Source organism: Chiloscyllium plagiosum, chromosome 33, assembly GCF_004010195.1.
Source record: "Chiloscyllium plagiosum isolate BGI_BamShark_2017 chromosome 33, ASM401019v2, whole genome shotgun sequence".
Lineage (NCBI taxonomy): Eukaryota > Metazoa > Chordata > Chondrichthyes > Orectolobiformes > Hemiscylliidae > Chiloscyllium > Chiloscyllium plagiosum.
The window spans coordinates 42689135-42714099 of record NC_057742.1 but is presented as its reverse complement, the minus strand read 5'-3'; the positions used below and the strand labels follow the sequence as shown (position 1 = coordinate 42714099).

At 44.6% G+C, this 24965-nt stretch overlaps 1 protein-coding gene across 1 annotated transcript in view; it reads right to left on the bottom strand.

The window, feature by feature from the left end:
* The window catches only part of ace (angiotensin I converting enzyme (peptidyl-dipeptidase A) 1), a 112671-nt gene that overhangs the window by 42375 nt on the left and 45331 nt on the right, over positions 1 to 24965 (bottom strand). Inside the window, exon 2 of the mRNA XM_043675375.1 lies at positions 5241 to 5399. Within this exon, the coding sequence (XP_043531310.1) occupies positions 5241 to 5399 (159 nt within the window). The remainder of the gene's footprint in view (positions 1 to 5240; positions 5400 to 24965) is intronic.

Genomic DNA, 24965 nt, shown 5'->3' with positions numbered 1-24965 from the left:
ACCTTTCCTGTTCGTGTCTGTTAAACATTGTAACCACTGCATCCACTACTTCCTCAGGAGGTTCATTCCACTCTCTGCTTAAAAATATTTGCCCCCATGTTTTTTTAAAATCCTACTCCTCTCACTTTAAAAATATGCTCCCTAGGCTTGAAATCTCCCACCCGATGGAAAAGACATCTGCCATTCACCTGATCTATACCCCTCATTATTTTATAACCCTCCATAAGGTCACCTCTCAACCTCCGATGCTTCAGTGATAAAAGTTCTAACCTCTTCTTATAATTCAAACCCTCCATTCTGGGCAACATCCTGGTAAATCTCTTCTGAATCCTTTCCAGCTTAATAATATCCTCCCTGTAGCAGGGAGACCAGAACTGGACACAGTTCTCCAGAACTCGCCTCACCAACATCCTGCATAATCTCAACATAACGTCTCAACTCCTATATTCTGAGCAATGAAGACAAGCTTGCTAAATGTCTTCTTAATCACTCTGTCTACATGTGATACAAACTTCAAAGAATTATGTACCTGAACCTCGAGGTCTCTCTGTTCTACAACACTACAACATGGCCATAAGTTCAACAACATTGCTACCTTCACGTGGTGTAATGAAATCTTTTTTTGAAACAAATAACTGTGATATATGGAAAGTCTTTGCTTTGAAAGGTAAATGACCATTAAACCGCATTGTGAAAATGGAAGCATCTTCAGAGTCAGAACAAAAGATTATCCACTGGGTAAAGTGCTACATTGCACTTCACAATTTTGAAATTTAACTTTTATTTATGGAATCGTAGAGTCATCGAATCATACAGCATGGAAACAGACTCCTTGGTCCAATTCATCTCCATCAACTGGACATCCCAATCTGACCTAGCCCCACTTGCCAGCTCTTAGTCCATGTCCCTCTAAACCCTTCCTATTCATATTGCGATCCAGATGCCTTTTAAATGTTGCAATTGTACCAGCCCCCACCACTTGCATCAGTTGTCCCCTTTGCTCCCATGTTTTCACTGATGTTGGATTGTTTCAGTGATTAGACAGATGTCTGAGCTCTAGGCTCACTTCACAGCTTCAACATAATCAACTCCAGACGCTTTGTTGACATGATTGTTGAATGGAATCTCATTACAAATGCCTGGCTTAGTTCCAAATCTGCAAATGAGTTCAACTCAGTAAGAGTTGTTGCCTTTCCTACCAAAGGAACTGGGAGCTGCGTTGTTTTGTTAGTTTTATAATAAGTTAAGAGGATAATAGTTCTTTAAGTAAATGACTGTTCACTTCCTTAGCGTACAGACCTTTATAGGCTTATTATAAGACGTGTGAGCTCCATATATAGTGAATATTAGGTATGTCAATAGAGGAAATAAAAAGAGTATTAGTCAGAGGATAATTATGGAGGTAGGGCAGTCTATGGGAGTGATGGGATCTGGGGACTATGGATGGTGAGAATATGCATGCAAATGGATAAGCATATGGATGAGTATATATGAGATAAGAGAATATGGAGGGTGAGGAGTTATGAGTGTGTGGTGTTTTGTAGGGCTGAGTGAATACAGAGGTGTTGAGAAGATTGGGGGTATTGGACAGTAGAGTAATGGAGGTGAGTGGTGTAAGCGGGAGAAGGCTAATGGGTTTTACACTCATCTCCAGAACTGAGCCAATGTCCCTGTAAAGGAGGGGGAGGTGGGGGGGCTGAATTGACATTTGACTGCCTCTGGGATTGCTGCAGCAGGAGCAGCCCTTTAATCCCACCCCATGCCCATTTCACCCTGATGTGGATTTTATGTTGGGCCCTGCCAGTAAAGAGGTGGGCTCATCCCATTGAGAAATGGTCCAATTGTCAGTTCCAGACTCCATGCTGAAAACACTGTCCTTCAATTCCTCTCACAGGACTACATTCCAATCTGTCCTTTGATCATGAGTCAATGTAGCTACAATGCAGTCTAATAGTTCATACAAGCTATTAATATCAATATAATTAGTTAAGGCAGATCCTTGTGGGATTCCACAAGGTGCAGTTTGCCAATATGAAAGCAAACCATTTATCCTGAATCTGATTCCTGTTAGTTAGCCAATTATCTGATTCCTGTTAGTTAGCCAATTATCTGATTCCTGTTAGTTAGCCAATTATCTATCCATGTTAATATATTACTCCCAAAACTGTGAACTGTGACCATTAAATTTCAGAACCTTATGAAGTGATGTATTTTGGACAGAAACTAGCATCTTACGTTGAAACAAATGAAACCTGAAAGATATGATAGATATGTTGGTTGTGGCAGTTTGGAAAACTACATTCAAAGGTATGACAGTTTACAGAAAATGGCTCTACAAATTAATACCTGGGTTACAACAATGTAAATTTCACTGAGCCATGAAAAACATGAAAGAAAATGAGATCCAACCGTGCTGAACAAGAGAAGACAATGTAATAATAGCAAAATACTGTGGATATTTTGTAAATGGTCGAGACATTGAGATTGTTGGTGGAGAAAGATGTTAAAAAAAAAGTATAAGTTAAAGTATGAAAGGACCTCCCGATTATGAGCAAAGTAAACAAGACACAGGGGAGAGAATGTGAAAAATATCAAGAGCAGACATAATGCAGTCTGAATAAGGTGCAGAAAGGGAGGTGTTTCATGATGTGCTGGGTAGGGTGAACTGGCCATGCTAAATTGCCCACAGTGTTCAGGGATGTGTGGGTTAGGTGCATGAGTCAGGGGTAAATGCAGAGTAGTAGGGTAGGGGGAATGGATCTGGGTGGATTACTCTTCAGAGGGTCAGTGTGGATTGTTGGGCCAAATGGCCTGTTTCCACACTGTAGGGATTCTATGATTCTAAATTGTTCCTCAAACTTGTGTTATACGGTGTTAGAATATTCTAACAGGCCCAGGATAGGAATGTTGCCATGACAGCCAGATAGTTTATTGAGAAAGTAAGCAATGGGTGGTCAGGGTCATTCTTATGGACATGGTGAGAACGTTCTGCAAAGAGTTTGGTCTAATCAACATAAAGGAGACCACGTTGTGAGCAGGGAATTGGATTGGACAGTGAGGATGGAGGAGGTGATTGGGCAAGTGTTACACCTTCTGTGATCATACAGAAAGGTGCCATGGGGGAGGCAGAGAATGTATTGGGAGGGATGGAGGAGTAAACCAGGATGGCATGGAGGGAATACTCCCTGACAGTGGAAGGGAGGGGAAGTTGTGTTTGGTGGTGGCATCCTGCTGGAGGGGACAGAAATGACAGAGGATTATCCTTTGAATATGGAGACTAGGAGACCAGAAAGTAAGGGCAAGGGGAACCCTTCATTGTTCTGGGAAAGAGAGAAAAATAGTGAGGGTGAAGGTGTTGAATATGGGTTGGTTTCAGCTAAACCACAATGCAGAGGGGTGGGGAATCCTCCGTTGAGGAAAAAGGAAGTCATGTCAGAGGCAGCCAGTTAAAGGTGGCATCGTAACAGATGTGATGGAGCCGGAGAAGCTGGGAGAGTGGAATGGAATCCTTACAGGAAGCAGGGTCTGGGGATGTAAAGTCAGGGCAACTGTAGTAGTCATTGGGTTTGTAATGGACATCAGTGGCCACCCTATCCCCAGAAATAAAGTTAAAAAAATTCACACAACACCAGATTATAGTCTACCAGTTTATGTGGAAGCACTAGCTTTCGGAGCGCTGCTCCTTCGTCAGGTAGCTGGTTACCTGAAAGCTAAGTACTTCCAATTAAACCTGTTGGACTATAACCTAATGTTGTGTGATTTTTCACTTTGTCCACCCCAATCCAACACCGGCATCTCCATGTCATGGCCCAGAAATGAAAACAGAGATGTCAAGGAAGGGAAGAGAGGAGTCAGAGATGGACCAGGTGAAACTGAGAGAATGATTAAAGCTGGAAGCAAAACTGATAAATTTGTTCACTTCTGAGTGAGAGCAGCACCAAAATGTCATCTATGTACCAGAGAAAGAGTTTCAGGAGGGTCGGACTGGTACAGGGAATGTTCCATCTCCCTCACAAAGAGACAGGCAGATATCCAGGGCCTTACCTTTAACTTGGAGAAAATGAGATGAGTTAAAGGAGAAAGGCAGAGGTGGGTGATGGTGATGGTGATGATGCTGAAACTGTGCAGGCCCCTTTTCAAGGAAGAATTGGGGAATTTTCAGACCATCCTGATGGGCAACAGACGTGTAGAGGGATTGTACAGCCATGGTGCAAGAGGAGGCAATTTGTACCAAAAAGCTGGAAATCAGAAGAATCACGAATGTAAGTTGGAAAAAGCTAAATAAGGGAAGAGGAAACAGAGTTATAATGGGAAGAACCGGCTCAGTGGAGCAGGAATGAACTGGAATGATGGGGCAGTCAGGGCAGTCCTGTTTGTGGATTTTGGGAAGGAGGTAGAGGTGAGCTGTGCAGGGACTGAGACGGGAAGCCATGGGGGTGGAGATTTCCAGAGGAGATGAGATCAGTGACAGTGCTGGAAACTACAGCCTGATGTTCAGTGGTGGGATCATCATCCAGGGTGAGATAGGACAAAGGGTCTGGGAGTTGGTGCTTAGCCTGTGATTGGTAGAGGTCTGCATGCCATAATCACGGCACCCTTATCATCCTGTATGATAATGAAATTGGGGTGAGACCTGAAGGTATGGAATGCAGCAAGTTAAGAATTGTGTTAGATCACAGTGAAATGTTTATAAAATTACCAAAAGGAGTTGTAAGCCTGAGGATTGGGAGCAAATTCTGCTCTCAATTTTTCAGTAAGTAAGCACTTGCGTTGAGATGTTGTTTTCCTTGGTTGGGGAATCCAGAGCATGAGGGACTAACGAATTTGGATTGAGAAGAAAACAAACATTTCTTCACTCAGAATAATTGGGATTCTCTACAACAAAGGGGTAATATATTCAAAGCTGAGATAGACAGGTGTTTGATCTCTTAGAGAATCAAGTGATATGTAAAATGGACAGAAACATGGAATTGAGGCAGAAGATCAGTCATGACAGTAACAAACATACTGGAGAGGCTAGGATGGCTTAGCTAGCAGCTGCTTCTAAACTCAGTATAAAATATATCTGCCTACAATATCTGAGCATTTACAATAGTGCCTCCTTGCTTGGCTCCAAGCCAAGTTGGGGGAATCAATAATTGTTTTGGAGAGGACCATTACATTTGGATATATAGTTGTGGCAATAATGAGACCACCAGAACCCCTGAGATGGCAGAGCTCTTAAGATAACTAAAAATTACCTTCTTTCTTTCATTAGGTTGGAGATTCGCAGGTCCCAAGACACCAATCTTCTCGATGATTTTCTTCAAGCTTGTATCATTGAACTTGATTTTGTAAAATTCTTTTGCTTTCTTGGCCCAAGCTTCCACAAATTCCTGCTCTTCCAAGGAAGCATTGATCTGTGTTTCAAACAGTAAGACCACCTGTTAGTCCAGTAACATTTATACCTTACTTCAGCTGATCTCCACCACCATCTCTCTTTGCAGGAAGGTCAACCTCCTGGAGCTCCCACCAACACAGAGAGTGTCCCCATAGCTCATCACTGTTTGCTCAAGGGCAAACAGGGACAGGCAATAAATGCAAGCCAGCCAGTGACCCACACATCCCACAAAAGAACAAAGAAAACTCAAACTTCATGTCCAAATGCCAGGATGTTCAGGAAGACTGTCCTTACTCACACATTTTCAGCAGGATCACTGGATACCATTGGGAACAGGAATCCCAGATTAATTGAATCAAAGCAAAATACAGTGGATGCTGGCGATCTGAAATGAAATAGGAAGTGTTGGAGAAACTCAGCAGGTCGCTGCGAAAGCCTCCGATCTCACCACTGACCAGCACAACCTGGGATAATGTCAGTGGAATTCTTCACCCGTCTCTCATAATCCTATATCTCCTGAGGGAGTTTGACGGGGATAATGTTGAGTGAGGTTTACTCTGTTTTTAACCCCTGTGCAGTCCTGTCCCAGGAGTGGTTGATGGGAATGCTGCAGAGGAAGCTTTACTCTATATCCAATCCTGTGCTGTCCTGGGAGTGTTTGATCGGGGGGATGGTGTAGAGAGGGAGCAATACTCTGTATCTAACCCCATGCAGTTCCTGTCCTGGGAGTGTATGATGGGGACAGAGGAGAGGGAGCAATACTCTGTATCTAACCCCATGCAGTTCCTATCCTGGGAGTGTTTGATGGGGGTGGTGTAGAGAGGGCTATGTTCTGCATTCCCATCACTAATGATTATTACTGGTTGAGAAAACCGTCACAGAGAGATCTGTTTATGAAGAGTATTGCTCAGCCTTCCTACTGAATATCCTTTGCGGAGATGGAAATCTCCCATGAATCTCAGGTACCTTGGTTTACCACTATTTCTGACTGAGTAAATAAGGTGATTTTTGGTTTCAGAAAGTAAAAGGAAATGAAGCAGTATATTCCAGCAGCATTTCAACTCAATTGTGGTTTGGACTGTCACTCCTGCTCACTACCTTCCTCTCCAATATCATGTGTAATGAGCCAGTTATGTTGTCCTCGTGTTTATTATTCAATTTATTTGTTGTGAATGATGAGCTCATCTCTGAATAGTTTCAGTGCTTGAAGCACAGGATCTCTCTCACTACATTTGACAAGTAAATTTAGAACATAGAACATAACACAGAACATAGAATAAAACAGTACAGAAACAGGTCCTTCGGTGCATAAGTTTGTACTGAACGTGACACTAAATTAAACTAATCCCTTCTGCCTGACCTTGGTCCATATCCCTCCATTCCTTGTATATTCATTGCTTATCTAAAAGCCCCTATCACATCTGGGCCACCCCGGCAGCACATTCCAGACTCCTACCACACTGGGTAAAAAAACGTGCCCCTCACATCTCCTTTGGACTTTCCCCTTCTCACCTTAAATGTATGCTCTCTGGTATTACACATTTCAACTCTGGGAAAAAGATTCTGACAGTCAACCCCATCAATGCATCGCATACTGTCAAAGACTTCTATCAAGTCTCCCCTCAGCATCTGCTGATCCAGAGAAAGCAACCTGAGTTTTTCTAGCCTCTCCTTATAGCTCATACCCTCTAATCCAGGCAGCATCCTGGTAAACCTCTTCTGCACCCTCTCCAAAACCTCCTCATCCTTCTGTAATGTGGCGACCAGAACTGAACACAGTACTCCAGGTGCGGTCTAACCAAAGTCTGAGAAAGCTGTAACATAACATCCTAACTCTTGTTCTCAATTCCCCAACCAACAAAGGAAGCATGCCATATGCCTTCTTTACCAGCCTATCTACATGTGAGGCCACTTTCAGGGAGCTATGGACTTGAACCCCAAGATCCCTCTGTACATCAATGCTGTTCATGGTCCTGTCATTAACTGTATACTTTTCCTTAACATCTGACCTCCCAAAGTACTGCACCTCACACATACCCGGATTAAACTCCATCTGCCATTTCTCCGCCCATATCTGCAACTGATCTGTATACCACTGTATCCTTTGACAATCCTCGACACGATCCACAACTCCACCCATCTTTGTGTTGTCTGTAAAACATTATGAACCCACCCATCTACATTTTCATCCATTTCAACAATATAACATTATCACAATCATGTGGAGAAATGGAACAAGTTCACCCACTGAACAGACAGACCTGCTATTATACAGCACCACGTGGGCCAACTCAACCCCTTTGAATTATAGTCATTGTGGAAGTATATAAGGCTTAACTGCTAATGTCAGCACAGGTCCCAGGGGGAGATATAGTGAGGGAGTGTTGTCCTGAGGGGGTGTTATGCTGAGTGTTGTACTAGTCCCAGAGGACTGTTCTCTCATTGGACAGAGAGTTGACTGGTGGTAAGTTTCACTGAAGGGTCACCCCACCTCAGTCAAGGGGTGAGTTTCAGATGGCTATGAAAACTGAAATTGTAATGTTGGCATCACACTGCAGCGTAAACCAGCCAACCAACCGAGTGCCCCTACACACGTGGACCCACAGCAGTGCTGATAAATAACCAGATGGTCCGTTTACAGTATAATACTGACTCTGGTTGAGAGATAACTATTAGCTCAGTCTCAGGGCAGACCTCCACTGCGCCCTGATCAAATATGTTGTGGGGTAATTTACATCTGCCTCAAAATTTGAACATGGCTAACTCCTTTCTTCCAAATTTGAGCACATTCCTCAGCACAACACTCCCTCAGCACAACACTCCCTCAGTACAACACTCCCTCAGTATAACACTCTCTCAGCACAACAGTCCCTCAGTATAACACTCCCTCAGCACAACACTCCCTCAGCACAACACTCCCTCAGCACAACACTCCCTCAGCACAACACTCCCTCAGCACAACACTCCCTCAGCACAACACTCCCTCAGCACAACACTCCCTCAGCACAACACTCCCTCAGCACAACACTCCCTCAGCACAACACTCCCTCAGCACAACACTCCCTCAGCACAACACTCCCTCAGCACAACACTCCCTCAGTACAACACTCCCTCAGTATAACACTCCCTCAGTATAACACTCTCTCAGCACAACAGTCCCTCAGTATAACACTCCCTCAGCACAACACTCCCTCAGCACAACACTTCCTGAGCACAACACTCCCTCAGCCTCAGTGTAACAACCCCTCAGTATAACAACCCCTCAGTATAATACCCCCTCAGTGTAACAACCCCTCAGTATAACAACCCCTCAGTATAATACCCCCTCAGTGTAACAACCCCTCAGTATAACAACCCCTCAGTATAATACCCCCTCAGTGTAACAACCCCTCAGTATAACAACCCCTCAGTATAATACCCCCTCAGTGTAACAACCCCTCAGTATAACAACCCCTCAGTATAATACCCCCTCAGTGTAACAACCCCTCAGTATAACAACCCCTCAGTATAATACCCCCTCAGTGTAACAACCCCTCAGTATAACAACCCCTCAGTATAATACCCCCTCAGTGTAACAACCCCTCAGTATAACAACCCCTCAGTATAATACCCCCTCAGTGTAACAACCCCTCAGTATAACAACCCCTCAGTATAATACCCCCTCAGTGTAACAACCCCTCAGTATAACAACCCCTCAGTATAATACCCCCTCAGTGTAACAACCCCTCAGTATAACAACCCCTCAGTATAATACCCCCTCAGTGTAACAACCCCTCAGTATAACAACCCCTCAGTATAATACCCCCTCAGTGTAACAACCCCTCAGTATAACAACCCCTCAGTATAATACCCCCTCAGTGTAACAACCCCTCAGTATAACAACCCCTCAGTATAATACCCCCTCAGTGTAACAACCCCTCAGTATAACAACCCCTCAGTATAATACCCCCTCAGTGTAACAACCCCTCAGTATAACAACCCCTCAGTATAATACCCCCTCAGTGTAACAACCCCTCAGTATAACAACCCCTCAGTATAATACCCCCTCAGTGTAACAACCCCTCAGTATAACAACCCCTCAGTATAATACCCCCTCAGTGTAACAACCCCTCAGTATAACAACCCCTCAGTATAATACCCCCTCAGTGTAACAACCCCTCAGTATAACAACCCCTCAGTATAATACCCCCTCAGTGTAACAACCCCTCAGTATAACAACCCCTCAGTATAATACCCCCTCAGTGTAACAACCCCTCAGTATAACAACCCCTCAGTATAATACCCCCTCAGTGTAACAACCCCTCAGTATAACAACCCCTCAGTATAATACCCCCTCAGTGTAACAACCCCTCAGTATAACAACCCCTCAGTATAATACCCCCTCAGTGTAACAACCCCTCAGTATAACAACCCCTCAGTATAATACCCCCTCAGTGTAACAACCCCTCAGTATAACAACCCCTCAGTATAATACCCCCTCAGTGTAACAACCCCTCAGTATAACAACCCCTCAGTATAATACCCCCTCAGTGTAACAACCCCTCAGTATAACAACCCCTCAGTATAATACCCCCTCAGTGTAACAACCCCTCAGTATAACAACCCCTCAGTATAATACCCCCTCAGTGTAACAACCCCTCAGTATAACAACCCCTCAGTATAATACCCCCTCAGTGTAACAACCCCTCAGTATAACAACCCCTCAGTATAATACCCCCTCAGTGTAACAACCCCTCAGTATAACAACCCCTCAGTATAATACCCCCTCAGTGTAACAACCCCTCAGTATAACAACCCCTCAGTATAATACCCCCTCAGTGTAACAACCCCTCAGTATAACAACCCCTCAGTATAATACCCCCTCAGTGTAACAACCCCTCAGTATAACAACCCCTCAGTATAATACCCCCTCAGTGTAACAACCCCTCAGTATAACAACCCCTCAGTATAATACCCCCTCAGTGTAACAACCCCTCAGTATAACAACCCCTCAGTATAATACCCCCTCAGTGTAACAACCCCTCAGTATAACAACCCCTCAGTATAATACCCCCTCAGTGTAACAACCCCTCAGTATAACAACCCCTCAGTATAATACCCCCTCAGTGTAACAACCCCTCAGTATAACAACCCCTCAGTATAATACCCCCTCAGTGTAACAACCCCTCAGTATAACAACCCCTCAGTATAATACCCCCTCAGTGTAACAACCCCTCAGTATAACAACCCCTCAGTATAATACCCCCTCAGTGTAACAACCCCTCAGTATAACAACCCCTCAGTATAATACCCCCTCAGTGTAACAACCCCTCAGTATAACAACCCCTCAGTATAATACCCCCTCAGTGTAACAACCCCTCAGTATAACAACCCCTCAGTATAATACCCCCTCAGTGTAACAACCCCTCAGTATAACAACCCCTCAGTATAATACCCCCTCAGTGTAACAACCCCTCAGTATAACAACCCCTCAGTATAATACCCCCTCAGTGTAACAACCCCTCAGTATAACAACCCCTCAGTATAATACCCCCTCAGTGTAACAACCCCTCAGTATAACAACCCCTCAGTATAATACCCCCTCAGTGTAACAACCCCTCAGTATAACAACCCCTCAGTATAATACCCCCTCAGTGTAACAACCCCTCAGTATAACAACCCCTCAGTATAATACCCCCTCAGTGTAACAACCCCTCAGTATAACAACCCCTCAGTATAATACCCCCTCAGTGTAACAACCCCTCAGTATAACAACCCCTCAGTATAATACCCCCTCAGTGTAACAACCCCTCAGTATAACAACCCCTCAGTATAATACCCCCTCAGTGTAACAACCCCTCAGTATAACAACCCCTCAGTATAATACCCCCTCAGTGTAACAACCCCTCAGTATAACAACCCCTCAGTATAATACCCCCTCAGTGTAACAACCCCTCAGTATAACAACCCCTCAGTATAATACCCCCTCAGTGTAACAACCCCTCAGTATAACAACCCCTCAGTATAATACCCCCTCAGTGTAACAACCCCTCAGTATAACAACCCCTCAGTATAATACCCCCTCAGTGTAACAACCCCTCAGTATAACAACCCCTCAGTATAATACCCCCTCAGTGTAACAACCCCTCAGTATAACAACCCCTCAGTATAATACCCCCTCAGTGTAACAACCCCTCAGTATAACAACCCCTCAGTATAATACCCCCTCAGTGTAACAACCCCTCAGTATAACAACCCCTCAGTATAATACCCCCTCAGTGTAACAACCCCTCAGTATAACAACCCCTCAGTATAATACCCCCTCAGTGTAACAACCCCTCAGTATAACAACCCCTCAGTATAATACCCCCTCAGTGTAACAACCCCTCAGTATAACAACCCCTCAGTATAATACCCCCTCAGTGTAACAACCCCTCAGTATAACAACCCCTCAGTATAATACCCCCTCAGTGTAACAACCCCTCAGTATAACAACCCCTCAGTATAATACCCCCTCAGTGTAACAACCCCTCAGTATAACAACCCCTCAGTATAATACCCCCTCAGTGTAACAACCCCTCAGTATAACAACCCCTCAGTATAATACCCCCTCAGTGTAACAACCCCTCAGTATAACAACCCCTCAGTATAATACCCCCTCAGTGTAACAACCCCTCAGTATAACAACCCCTCAGTATAATACCCCCTCAGTGTAACAACCCCTCAGTATAACAACCCCTCAGTATAATACCCCCTCAGTGTAACAACCCCTCAGTATAACAACCCCTCAGTATAATACCCCCTCAGTGTAACAACCCCTCAGTATAACAACCCCTCAGTATAATACCCCCTCAGTGTAACAACCCCTCAGTATAACAACCCCTCAGTATAATACCCCCTCAGTGTAACAACCCCTCAGTATAACAACCCCTCAGTATAATACCCCCTCAGTGTAACAACCCCTCAGTATAACAACCCCTCAGTATAATACCCCCTCAGTGTAACAACCCCTCAGTATAACAACCCCTCAGTATAATACCCCCTCAGTGTAACAACCCCTCAGTATAACAACCCCTCAGTATAATACCCCCTCAGTGTAACAACCCCTCAGTATAACAACCCCTCAGTATAATACCCCCTCAGTGTAACAACCCCTCAGTATAACAACCCCTCAGTATAATACCCCCTCAGTGTAACAACCCCTCAGTATAACAACCCCTCAGTATAATACCCCCTCAGTGTAACAACCCCTCAGTATAACAACCCCTCAGTATAATACCCCCTCAGTGTAACAACCCCTCAGTATAACAACCCCTCAGTATAATACCCCCTCAGTGTAACAACCCCTCAGTATAACAACCCCTCAGTATAATACCCCCTCAGTGTAACAACCCCTCAGTATAACAACCCCTCAGTATAATACCCCCTCAGTGTAACAACCCCTCAGTATAACAACCCCTCAGTATAATACCCCCTCAGTGTAACAACCCCTCAGTATAACAACCCCTCAGTATAATACCCCCTCAGTGTAACAACCCCTCAGTATAACAACCCCTCAGTATAATACCCCCTCAGTGTAACAACCCCTCAGTATAACAACCCCTCAGTATAATACCCCCTCAGTGTAACAACCCCTCAGTATAACAACCCCTCAGTATAATACCCCCTCAGTGTAACAACCCCTCAGTATAACAACCCCTCAGTATAATACCCCCTCAGTGTAACAACCCCTCAGTATAACAACCCCTCAGTATAATACCCCCTCAGTGTAACAACCCCTCAGTATAACAACCCCTCAGTATAATACCCCCTCAGTGTAACAACCCCTCAGTATAACAACCCCTCAGTATAATACCCCCTCAGTGTAACAACCCCTCAGTATAACAACCCCTCAGTATAATACCCCCTCAGTGTAACAACCCCTCAGTATAACAACCCCTCAGTATAATACCCCCTCAGTGTAACAACCCCTCAGTATAACAACCCCTCAGTATAATACCCCCTCAGTGTAACAACCCCTCAGTATAACAACCCCTCAGTATAATACCCCCTCAGTGTAACAACCCCTCAGTATAACAACCCCTCAGTATAATACCCCCTCAGTGTAACAACCCCTCAGTATAACAACCCCTCAGTATAATACCCCCTCAGTGTAACAACCCCTCAGTATAACAACCCCTCAGTATAATACCCCCTCAGTGTAACAACCCCTCAGTATAACAACCCCTCAGTATAATACCCCCTCAGTGTAACAACCCCTCAGTATAACAACCCCTCAGTATAATACCCCCTCAGTATAACAACCCCTCAGTATAATACCCCCTCAGTATATTACCCCCTCAGTATAACAACTCCTCAGTATAATACCTCCTTCAGTATATTACCCCCTCAGTATAATACCCCCTCAGTAATACACTCCCTCAGTATAACATTCACTTGACACGACACTCACCCAAGAAAATTCAGAGTGGCATGGTGGCTCAGTGTTTAGCACTGCTGACTCGCAATGCTACGGATCCCAGCCTCAGGCCACTGCCTGCATGGAGTTTGATACACTCCCTCAGTATAACATTCACTTGACACGACACTCACCCAAGATAGTGCAGGGTGGCATGGTGGCTCAGTGTTTAGCACTGCTGACTCGCAATGCTACGGATCCCAGCCTCAGGCCACTGCCTGCATGGAGTTTGCACATTCTCCCTGTGTCTGTGTGGGTTTCCTCCCACTGTCCATTGATGTGCAGGTCAGGTGGATTCGCCATGCTAAATTGCCCAAAGTGTAAGGTGCATTAATCAGGGCTAAATAGAGGGTAGGGGAATGGGTCTGCGTGGGTTACTCTTTGGAGGGTTGGTGTGGACTTGTTGGGCCAAATGGCCCAACAAGTACTGTAGAGAACTTAATCTTAATACTCCCTCATCGTGACACTCCTCTAGCGCAACATGAAACGAGTGACCTGGATGTTTTACTCAGAAATGGGGCTAGAGCCAATAGATTTCTGATGGAGAGAGACGAGACAGGGTCCAATACGAGATTTGACCCATTGTCAGATTTTCCTATTGAGTTCTCGTCTCTTTAACGGTCTACTTGATGTCAATGGATTTCTGTTGGGACAGAATTGTTGATTTATATGGTGTATCAGTCAAAGGAACTGAAACTGTCATGTTTCCAAACGCTGCTCAATATATACTATTGAGTGAGACCTACAGATGAAGGTAATTAGAGATTTTTATTATCTTGATCTTTGAATAATATTTCCAACGAGGCCTCAGGCAAGAAACATTGTGAACTGCTTAACATCTTAGAATCTTCAGATAATAATCGAACTGCTTAAAAGGGCCCAACTGTTTGTAATTAGTTATAAAAAGAATAAAAGCAGATGGTTTGCCTGGCATTGATCTCAGCACTACAAACACCAATGGCACTCATAGCCTGCTGACCCTGCACAGTTGTCCTCACTAACACCTGGGGGCTAGTGCCAACACTGGAGCTATTGTCACACAGCAGGAGGACCCAGTCATACTCACGGAATCATACCTTACCCACAATGTCCCAGACCCCACCATCACCATCACTGGCTAAGCAGAGGCTGGAGCACTGTGGAGTACTGTCAGGAGGGAGCTACGGAGGAATTCTGCAACAGTCATGTGATGTGGATGGTGCTGGATGGCCAATATTTATTGGCCATCTCGAGTTCCCCTTGAGAAGGTGGTGGTGAGCTGCCTTCTTGAACTGTTGCAGTCTATCTGTTAAGTAGAGTGTTAGGGGACTGGGTTCCAGGATTCTGACCCAGTGACACTGAAGGAATGGTGATTTATTTCCAAGTCAGGATGGTGAGTGGCTTGGAGGAGAACTTGCAGGGAGTGGTGTTGTCATGAATCTGCTGCCCTTGTCCTTCTGGATGGAAGATGGATTTGGAAGGTGCTGACTCCAGAGATTCGGTAAATGTCTGCAGTGCATCTTTTCGATCTTCCACACTGCTGCTACTGAGTGTTGGTGTGGAAGGGGTGGATGTTTGTGGACATGGTGCCAGTAAAGTGGGCTGCATTGTCCTGGATGGTGTCAAGCTTTTTGAGTGGTGTTGAGTATTGCTTACAGACAGTATCCCAGACCCCACCATCCCCTGAGTAAACCCTGTCCTGTTGGCAGCAAGGCTGCTGGCACTGTGGTATACAGTTGGGAGGGAGTTGCCCTGGGGTCCTCCGCATTCACTCCCATGTCTATGCCCTTTAGGGAAGGAAATCTGCCATCCTTAGCTGTGACTCCAAACCCACAGCAACATGCTGACTCACAATTATCCTCTGGTCAATACAGATGGGCAAATTGCCTGTATCCTGTGAACAAATGTAAAAAACATATTGGTTGCAATAAACTCCAGATGATTCTTTTTGGAACAAAGTCCTGCTTTCACATTGAGAATACTCTGCATTGGGTTGTGTGTGTGTGTGAACATGTGAGGATAGCTCTCTCCCAAAGGTATATCTCTGTCCCAAATGGGATTGAGGGTGTCAGATAAAAGGCAGTAAAGTTTATCCTACATTTCAGAATGATACAGGAAATGTGAAGTTTTCATGGAGGGGTGTGGAATCTGTTATATAAGATTGGATAAACCAGTTCTTTGCCATATCCTAGCAAGTCTACACACCTTCACCTTGAGGGAGGGCAGACGAGGGCTGTGCTCCTGGGAACAGGTTAACAGAAGGTAATGATTTTATGGGAAATAAAGTTAGAGGTGAGGATGTGATTGATCAAATCAGTGGCTGCAAAAATCGCTGGTCTGTGTTTCCCATGTGTAACACACTCCTGTCTGCAATATGCTCTGATCTGTTCCAGACTTCTTAAGCAATGATCTGCTGATTGGCTCTGGAGGGGATTTCCTGTTCCACCTGGTGAGTGTTGGCCAAGAGGTGGGTGGAGTAGCAGAGCTGCAGGCAGGCTCCTGGGCCTGGCCTCGTCCACTCCCTTCTGCTTTCTCTCTATTCTCTCTTTTCATTTTTGCTCTTTTTCTTTTTGTTCCATTTTCTTTTCTCCTTTGTCTTTTCTGTGAAGCTTTTGCAGTGGGTTAATTGGTGGCTTTTGTGCAGCAGTGAGAGTGGGCAATGAGCAGAGTGACGATAGGCTCCAGGCAGCGTCAGTCAGGACGGGGCTGTCCCTGGTGATTGGGAGTGGCAGAGGCAGCAAGGACGTGATTTCTTTTGCTATTCAGGCCTCCAGGAACCAGGGGAAGGGACTGCAGCTTGACCTCACAGGCTGACTGAGACTCCAGGCCCCAGCTAGGCCCGGGTGCCTGTATCAGTGCTTCCAAATACTTTTTATCAAAATAAGACTTAGATTTTCAAATCTGTACATTTTCTTACCTTTTGGTTGTGTGGGATATAAGAAATATAGTTTTCTGCAGGCGATATAGAAATGTAATTGTTGTAAGTGCTAGTGGAGTGTAATTTCTGTAGATGGGGGGAGGGGTGAGACATTATACAAACGGTCATGGAATTCTTGTAGCATGTAGTATACTTAAGGCTAAGACTTTAATGAATATAGGGGGTCTTTTAAAGAAGTAGTTTTAAAGAAAATAGTTTTAAGCTAGGAAATAACTCAGGAGTGTTGTAGCTGACCACAAAAGAAGAAGTAAGTGCATTTTCACAATAAAGCTTATAGTAACAGAACAAGGAATACAGACATCCAAGGACACGGACAGCCTGGTACATAGATAAGGAAAGAGAAAAACACGTGAAGTAATTATCTTAAGGTTAGTCACAAGTAAAGGCTAAATAAGAGAATGAGATGAAATAAATGATTATGATAGGGTAAGAATAGGGAAAGGGGATGTGAGCCTGAAACACACAAACTGTATAAAAATGATTGCATAACTGATATCTTTGCACTTTTTGCCAGGCTAGCGGTGTGCCCGGACTTGCAAGTTCGTAATAAATTGTCCTTGTTTCCATGGCTTTGTCTCCGGCTGATTTATAAGTGAGTTTTGTTTCTAAAAGTTGTCTTTTATTTCTGCTGTTGTTTTTTAAACTTGTGGTTTTGTAACCACAATAGCACTGGAGCATGGTGACTACGTAGACTTTTTGCTATACTCCTGTATTCCTGTACTGGAGCACACGGGACTATAACATCTAATTTAATCTAATTCCAATTCTAATTCTAATTCACTCATCACTTGCTCAGGAAGGTGATATCTCAGATGCAGTTTTTGTGAAAAGTGCTCTGATTGAAGGAACCTATGAGTGGAATTCATGTGGGAGCTGTGTGGTAGTGGAAAATGTTCAAGATGAGTTTGCCTTCCATATTAATATCCACAAGGTTACCATGTAATCAAACATTGCTGCTTTCTCTGTGTTTAACAGTTTGGTTAACACTGAAGGGGCTGGGTTTTCAAAAAAAATGTTCCGATCATTTCCCACTGAGGGTCTTACAGGAACCATTGCATTAATAATCAGGATAAACTAAACTCAGTTCAATAAAGATCTTATTTTGTGATGTTCATGATTCATCATAACATTAAACAATGTTAAGTTAATGCTCAGACTGATGATCAAGAGCCAGTTCTGTGCCTGGTATATTTACTGTTTCCTTTAGTTGGAAGTGGATTGTAGTGGATTGTGGATTTTGAGAGGGATTGAATATAAAAGCAGTGATGTACTTCTGAGGCTCAATACAGCTCTGGTCAGACCACGTTTGGAGTATTGTGCACTGTTTTGCACCTCATGTCTCAGGAAGGATGTACTGGCCCTGGAGCATGTTCAGAGGAGGATCACGAGAATGGTCCCAGGAATGAAAAGCTTAACATATGAGGACTCTGAGTCTATACTTGAACGAGTTAATAAGAATGAGGGGGAAGCTAATTGAAGCATACCGAATACAGCATGGCCTGGGCAGAGTGGATGTTAGGAAGATATTTCCGTTGGTAGGAATGGGGCACATGGGCACAGCCTGAGAGAAAATCCGTTTACAACGGATATAAGGAGAAACGTCTTCAGCCAGAGAGTGGTGAATCTATGGAATTCATTGCCACAGAAGGCTGTGGAGACCAGGTCATTGAGTATATCTAAGGCTGAGATAGATAGGTTCCTGAGTATCAAAGGGATCTAGGGTTACATGGAGTAAGCAGTAAAATGGGGTTGAGAACCCTGTCAGCCATGATTGACACAGGAGCAGACTCGATGGGCTGAATGGCCTAATTTCTGCTCCGCTATCTCATGGTCTTATAGTGTTACATCCTCTGTCTTGCTCTGGTGGCAGACGGTTTGAGAGGATGAACCAGGTTGACTCTGTCACCCAGGGAAGCCAGTGGAATAGATGTGTCCAATTTGGATGCTCTCAAATTCTCCTCATGGTCTGGAGTGGCATGTGATCCTTGATACTACCACCAGGAGCTCCACGTGAAACACTGTACCAACCATTAGCTCCAGTGCAGCAACAACCCTCCATGAGGAGGCAGCCTTGGGTTTTTAAGGAAAGCTATGTTTAATAAATTTGTTTGAATTTTTTTGGGCAGCTGATAACCAGGAGTGTTCATGAGGACACTGCATTTGATGGTCTCCATGGACTTTAGCAAGGCTTTTGATAAGGGCACTCATGGCAGACTGGTTAGGAAAGTAAGAACTCTTGGGTTCCAAGACAAAGTGACACGTTGGATCCAAAATTATCTGAGAGACAGCGAGCAGAGGATAATGGTAGATAGGTGTTTCCATGTGGTTCCGCAGGGTGTGGTGCTGGCACATTGCTACCTGTGGTGTATATTAAGGCTTTAACTTAAACCTGGGCAGTGTGATCAAAGAGTTCACAGGTGCCATGAAAATTGGTTGGAGAGTATATAATGAGGAGGAAAGCCATGAATTACAGGAGGAGGATATCAACGGACTGGTCAGCTGAACAGAGCAATGGCAAATGGGATTCACCCTGACCACTGTGAAGAAATGCACTGGGATGGGGGAGACGGGGAGACGGGGGGGGTGGGGGGGTGCGAACAAAGCAAGTGATTACTGTACACTGTGAATCATCAAAGCCTGGGAGGTGCTGAAGATCAGAGAGACCTTGGTGTGCAGATCCCTGAAGATAGCAGGGTAGGCAGATGAACATAGAACATAGAGCATACAACAGCACAGCACAGTGCAGGCCCCTTCAGCCCTCGATGCTGTGCGGGCCTTTTGTCCTACTCTAAGATCAGACCATCCTACATACCCTTCACTGTACGATCGTCCATATGCCTATCCAAGAGTTGCATAAATGCCCCTAATGTCTCTGACTCACTACCACCAGTGCCAGTGCATTCCACGCACCCACCACTCTCTGTGTAAAGAACCGACCTCTGACATCTCCCCTAAACCTTCCTTCAATCACCTTAAAATTATGACCCCTCGCGATACCTATTTCTGGCCTGGGGAAGAGTGCCCAGGTATTCACTCTAAGCCTGTCATCATCTTGTACACCTCTATCAAGTCACCTCTCATCCTTCTTCGCTCCAATGAGAAAAGCCCTAACTCCCTCAACCTTTCTTCATCAGACATGCTGTCCAGTCCAGGCACCATCCTGGTAAATTTCCTCTGCACCCTCTCTAATGCTCCCACATCCTTCCTATAATGAGGCAATCAGAACAGAGCACAATATTCCAAGTTTAGTCTAACCAGGGCTTTATAGAGCTGCAGCATAACTCCACAGCTCTTAGGAAGCCAGCACCCCTTACACCTTCTTAACAACCCTATCAACTTAGGTGGCTACTTTGAGGGATCTATGGACATGGACTCTAAGATCCCTTTGTTCCTCCACATTGACTTTAACTCTGTATTCTGCATTCAAATTCAACCATCCAAAATGAATCACTTCACACTGTTCCATCTGCCACTTCTCAGCCCAGCTCTGCATCCTGTTAATGTCCTGTTGCAACCTACAAAAGCCCACCACACTATCCACAACTCCACCAACCTTTGTATCATTGGCAAACTTACTAACCCACCCTTCCACTTCCTCATCCAAGTCATTTATAAAAATCACAAAGAGCAGAGGTCCCAGGACCGATCCCTGTGGAACACCACTGGTCACCAAGCTCCAGGCTGAATACTTTCCATCTACCACCACCCTCTGTCAATGGGCCAGCCAATTCTGTATCCAGGCAGCCAGATTTCCCTGTATCCCATGCCTCCTTATTTTCTGAATGAGCCTACCTTGGGGAACCTTATCAAATACTTTGCTAAAATCCATGTTCACCACATCCACTGCTCTACCTTCATCAATATGTTTTATTTATTAGATTCTGTACAGTATGGGAACAGGCCCTTCAGCCCAACCGACCCTCTGAAGAGTAACCCAGCCAGACCATTCCCTTGCATTTACCCCTGACTAATGCACCTAACACTATGGGCGATTTATCATGGCCAATTCACCTAACCCGCACATCTTTGGACTGTGGGAGGAAACCGGAGCACTCGGAGGAAACCCACGCAGACACGGGGAGAATGTGCAAACTCCACACAGTCAGTCACCTGAGGCTGTAATTGAACCCGGGTTCCTGGTGCCGTGAGGCAGCAATGCTAACCACTGAGCCACCTTCTAGCTTCCAACCTAACTCCCTATATTCACTTCTCAGGTCCTCATCCCTTTCCTTAGCTATCTCATTGGTACCAATGTGTCCCACGACATTCCCCTTAAGTTGGTTAAAAAGCCAGATGTGATGTTTGCCTTTATTAGCTGAGGTAGAATATAACAGCAAGGAGGTTATACTGCAATTGTAGTAAAAAACAGGTGACATCATAATTGGAGCACTGCGCGCAGTTCTGGAATCCTCACTGTCGAAGGATTTGATTGCACAAGGGAGGGTGTGGTGGCAATTTACTGGATGCTGCCTGCGTTGGAGGCTCTGAGCTGTGGGAAAAGGCTGGATTGGGTGGGGTTAATTTTCTTTGAGAAACAAAGAGAGGATGACCTAAGAGATGAATAAGGTAAAGGGATATGGATAGGGTGGATAGAAGGGCCATTCGAGAAAGGTCTAAAAATCAAGGGCATAGATTTATGCCCAGGTTGGCATGGTGGCCTAGTGGTAGCATTACTGCCTCACAGTGCCAGGGAACTTGGGTTCAATTCCAGCCTCAGGTGACTGTCTGTGTGGAGTTTGCATATTCTCCTGGTGTCTGTGTGGGTTTGCTCCGGTTTCCTCCTACAATCCAAAGACGTACCAGGGTGGGTGGGCTAACCATGGAAATGCAGGGTTATAGGGATGGGGTGGATCTGGGTGGGATGCTCTTCAGAGGGTCAGTGTGAACTCGATGGACTGAATGGCCTGTTTCCACACTGTAGGGATTCTATGATTAAGATAAGAAATTTAAAAAAATACTAAGAGGAGAGTTGCCTTTTTTTTATTTCAAGGATGATGGGCTTTCGGAACTCACTGAAAGGATGGTTGGCGCAGCAACTCTATAATATTTCAACAGTTTCTAAGGTGTTCACCTGTGTTGCCATAGCCTCCAGAGAAATTGGAGGCGGAAAATGGGAATAACATAGTTCAATAATTGGTGATGGATGGAAACACTGAGCCAAAAGGCTTCACTCTGTGTTGCAAAGATTTATGTGTCAGTGTTATTACAGATGGTATCTACAATCCAAAACCAAGTCAATTGCCCAATTGTTTTGAAACTGTTCCAATTGTTACTGTAATAATAACATCATTGTAGGTTTGTTAACTGCCTGCAGCAGTTCAAGGTAAAAGATCATCACCATAGCTTCTTAGAGTTAATTAACAATGGACAATAAATGCCTTAAACACAATACTCAGATCCTTACAAACTCAGAGTATAACAGATGTTGGCACCAAATGAAGTGCTGGAGGAACTCAGCAGGTCTGGTAATATCTGTGGAGAAAGTTAAGACTTGGAGTCTAATGTGCCATTTCTGCAGAACATATTGTACTCAAACTGTTTCTCTCTCCAAAGATGACCTGCTGAGTTTCTCCAGCAATTTCTGTGGTTCTTCCTGCCCAGAGATTAAGCTGACTGTGAATGACAATATGGAATAAAATTCCCAGCACGGGAATGACTGGCCTTTAAGGACATCGGACCTCCTGTTTATGCCCTGGCAGGTCACAAAATTAAAATGTGTTCTAAATTCACAGTAAGCAGTTTGGAGGGGAAAGACAGGGATGGGCATCACTGAATGATACTTCCTCTGGAGAGTACAGTCAGAGCCAGGTCCTTTACACTGCAGTTGCTACAGCTTTCTGTGACCACAAGAGGAGGGACATCTGAAAATATAAAGATATAAGCACAGAGTATTGGAGCAGCCCCTCAAACCTACTCTATCATTCAATGAGATTGTGGCAGAATTATTTGCGTTTCAAATTTCACAAAAGGAGAGGCTGAATAGGTTGGATTTTTTTCCCTGGAGGGGGGAAACCTGGGGGCTGAGGGGTAACTTTACAGGTTTATATAATCTTGAGGGGGCATGGATAGGGTAAATAGACAAGGTCTATTTCCCAGAGTAGGGGAGTCCAAAACTAAAAGGCATGGGTTTGAGGTGAGATGGGAGAGTTAAAAAATGGAGACTGGCACAATTACAACTTTTAGAAGTCATGATCTGGAGACGCTGCTGTTGGACTGGGGTGTATCAAGTTAAAAATCCCACAACACCAGGTTATAGTCCAACAGGTTTATGAGGAGGAGCACTCTGAAAACTAGTGCTTGCAAATAAACTTGTTGGACTGTAACCTGGTGTTGTGTGATTTTTAATTTTTAAAAGGATATGTACGTGAATAGGAAGAGTTTAGAGGGATATGGGCCAAATGCTGGCAAATGGGTCGATGTCAAATTGGGATATCTGGTTGGCACAGAGGAGTTGGACCAAAGGCTCTGTTTCCATGCCGTATGACACTATGACTCTATTCCCATCTACCCCCAACAACCTTTGATTCCCTGAGAAGCTTTATGCCTTTGCCTTAAAACTACTCAATCACCTTCCTCTCCAGCCTTCCGAGGTAGACAGCTCCAAAGTAGCACAACCCACGAAGAGGGGAATTCTATCCTAACTTTAAAACCATGTCCCCTAGTTCTGGTCAGGCCTACAAAAGATAATGTCCTTACCATGTTGATTTTGTCAAAACTATTCAGGATCTTATACACTTCAATCAAGCTCTCCCCCTCCCCCTCACTCTTTTCAAGTGGAAACAAGATCCATAGAAACTTTCCTCATCAAACAACCCATGCACCCTAGGTATCAGGCCAGTTCACCTCCTCTGAAGCACCTCGATTGCGTCCTTAAATAAGAAGATTAAGACTGCACACAATATTTGCAACGTGGTTTCGCCAACGTCCTTACTTTTATATTTAGTTTGTTTTGTAATGAAGAGTAGCATCCCATTAATCTTCTTGGTTATGTACTGTTCCTGCAAATTAACAATTTATGACTCTTGAACTAGAACATCGAAATCCCTCTGCACCTCGGCAGCCCACAGTTATTCTCTTTTTGTTTATCCTTCCTGTCAAAGTCAACTTTACATTTTCTCACATTATACTCCATCTGTCAGGTATTTGTCTTTAGTTTTTGCTCAACTAATTTATATCCGTCTGCAAGCTCCCTATGTCTTTTTCTCATTGCTCTTATAGAATTAAAGTAAGGAGCAGGATAATTTGAAAACCAATAGTGAAAGCAGATTTGTGGGGGAATTAGACAGATGTTTCTGCAGCTAAGTACTTTTTCTTCATTCACAGAGTGAGGGTATCTCTGGCTGGATTAGCATTTATTCCCCATCCCTAATTGCCCAGAGGGCAGTTAAGAATCGACCACATTACTGTAGGCCAGTGGCAGTTTCCTTCCTGAAAGGGCATTAGTGACCCAGACGGGTTCCACATGTGTGAAAGATGTCATTGGCAAAGCATCCAGAGGTGGAACAGAGATCAGAATCACCACAGTGTGAAAACAGGCCATTCAGCCCATCGAGTCCACACCAACCCTCTGAATATCATCTCACCCAGACGCAGCCCCATTCCTGAAACCCTGCATTTCCCATGGCTCATCTGCACATTCCTGCACACTATGGACAATTTAGCGTGGCCAATCCATCTAAAATGCTTATCTTCCCACTGTGGAAGGAAGCCAGAACACAGACAGGAAACTCACGCAACTACAGGGAGGATGTGCAAACTCCACACAGACAGTCGTCCGAGGCAGGAATCGAACCTGGGTCCTTGCTGTTGTGAAGCAGGCAGAGCTCAGCACTATGCTGAACAAACGTTGTCGTCTTTATTCGTATCAATAGCAAAAAGAGAGCAGGGGTTTCACCGTCAGAAATTAGGGAGCTAACAAAGAACCTAGCATCCGAATTCCGGATTCCACCCGGTACAACACGTTCGTGAGTAAGAAACTAGCATGGTGTTGTAAACGCGTGTGAGTAGGAGAGATGGGGGGGCAGGGGCAGGGGCAGGGGGGTGAGATTCCTTTGATATTGAGACTGATTTTGGAGAAGTGATGTGACCTGTGCAGGCTGAATGTTTTATCCCTGAAAAAAGCTGGAAACATTGACCTTGCAGGGTACATATCTAATGCTGATGACGAGGGGTTCAAGTAATTATGCAGGGGCTTAGCAACTGGGAGGTAGCATCAGGAAATGGTCAGGCAG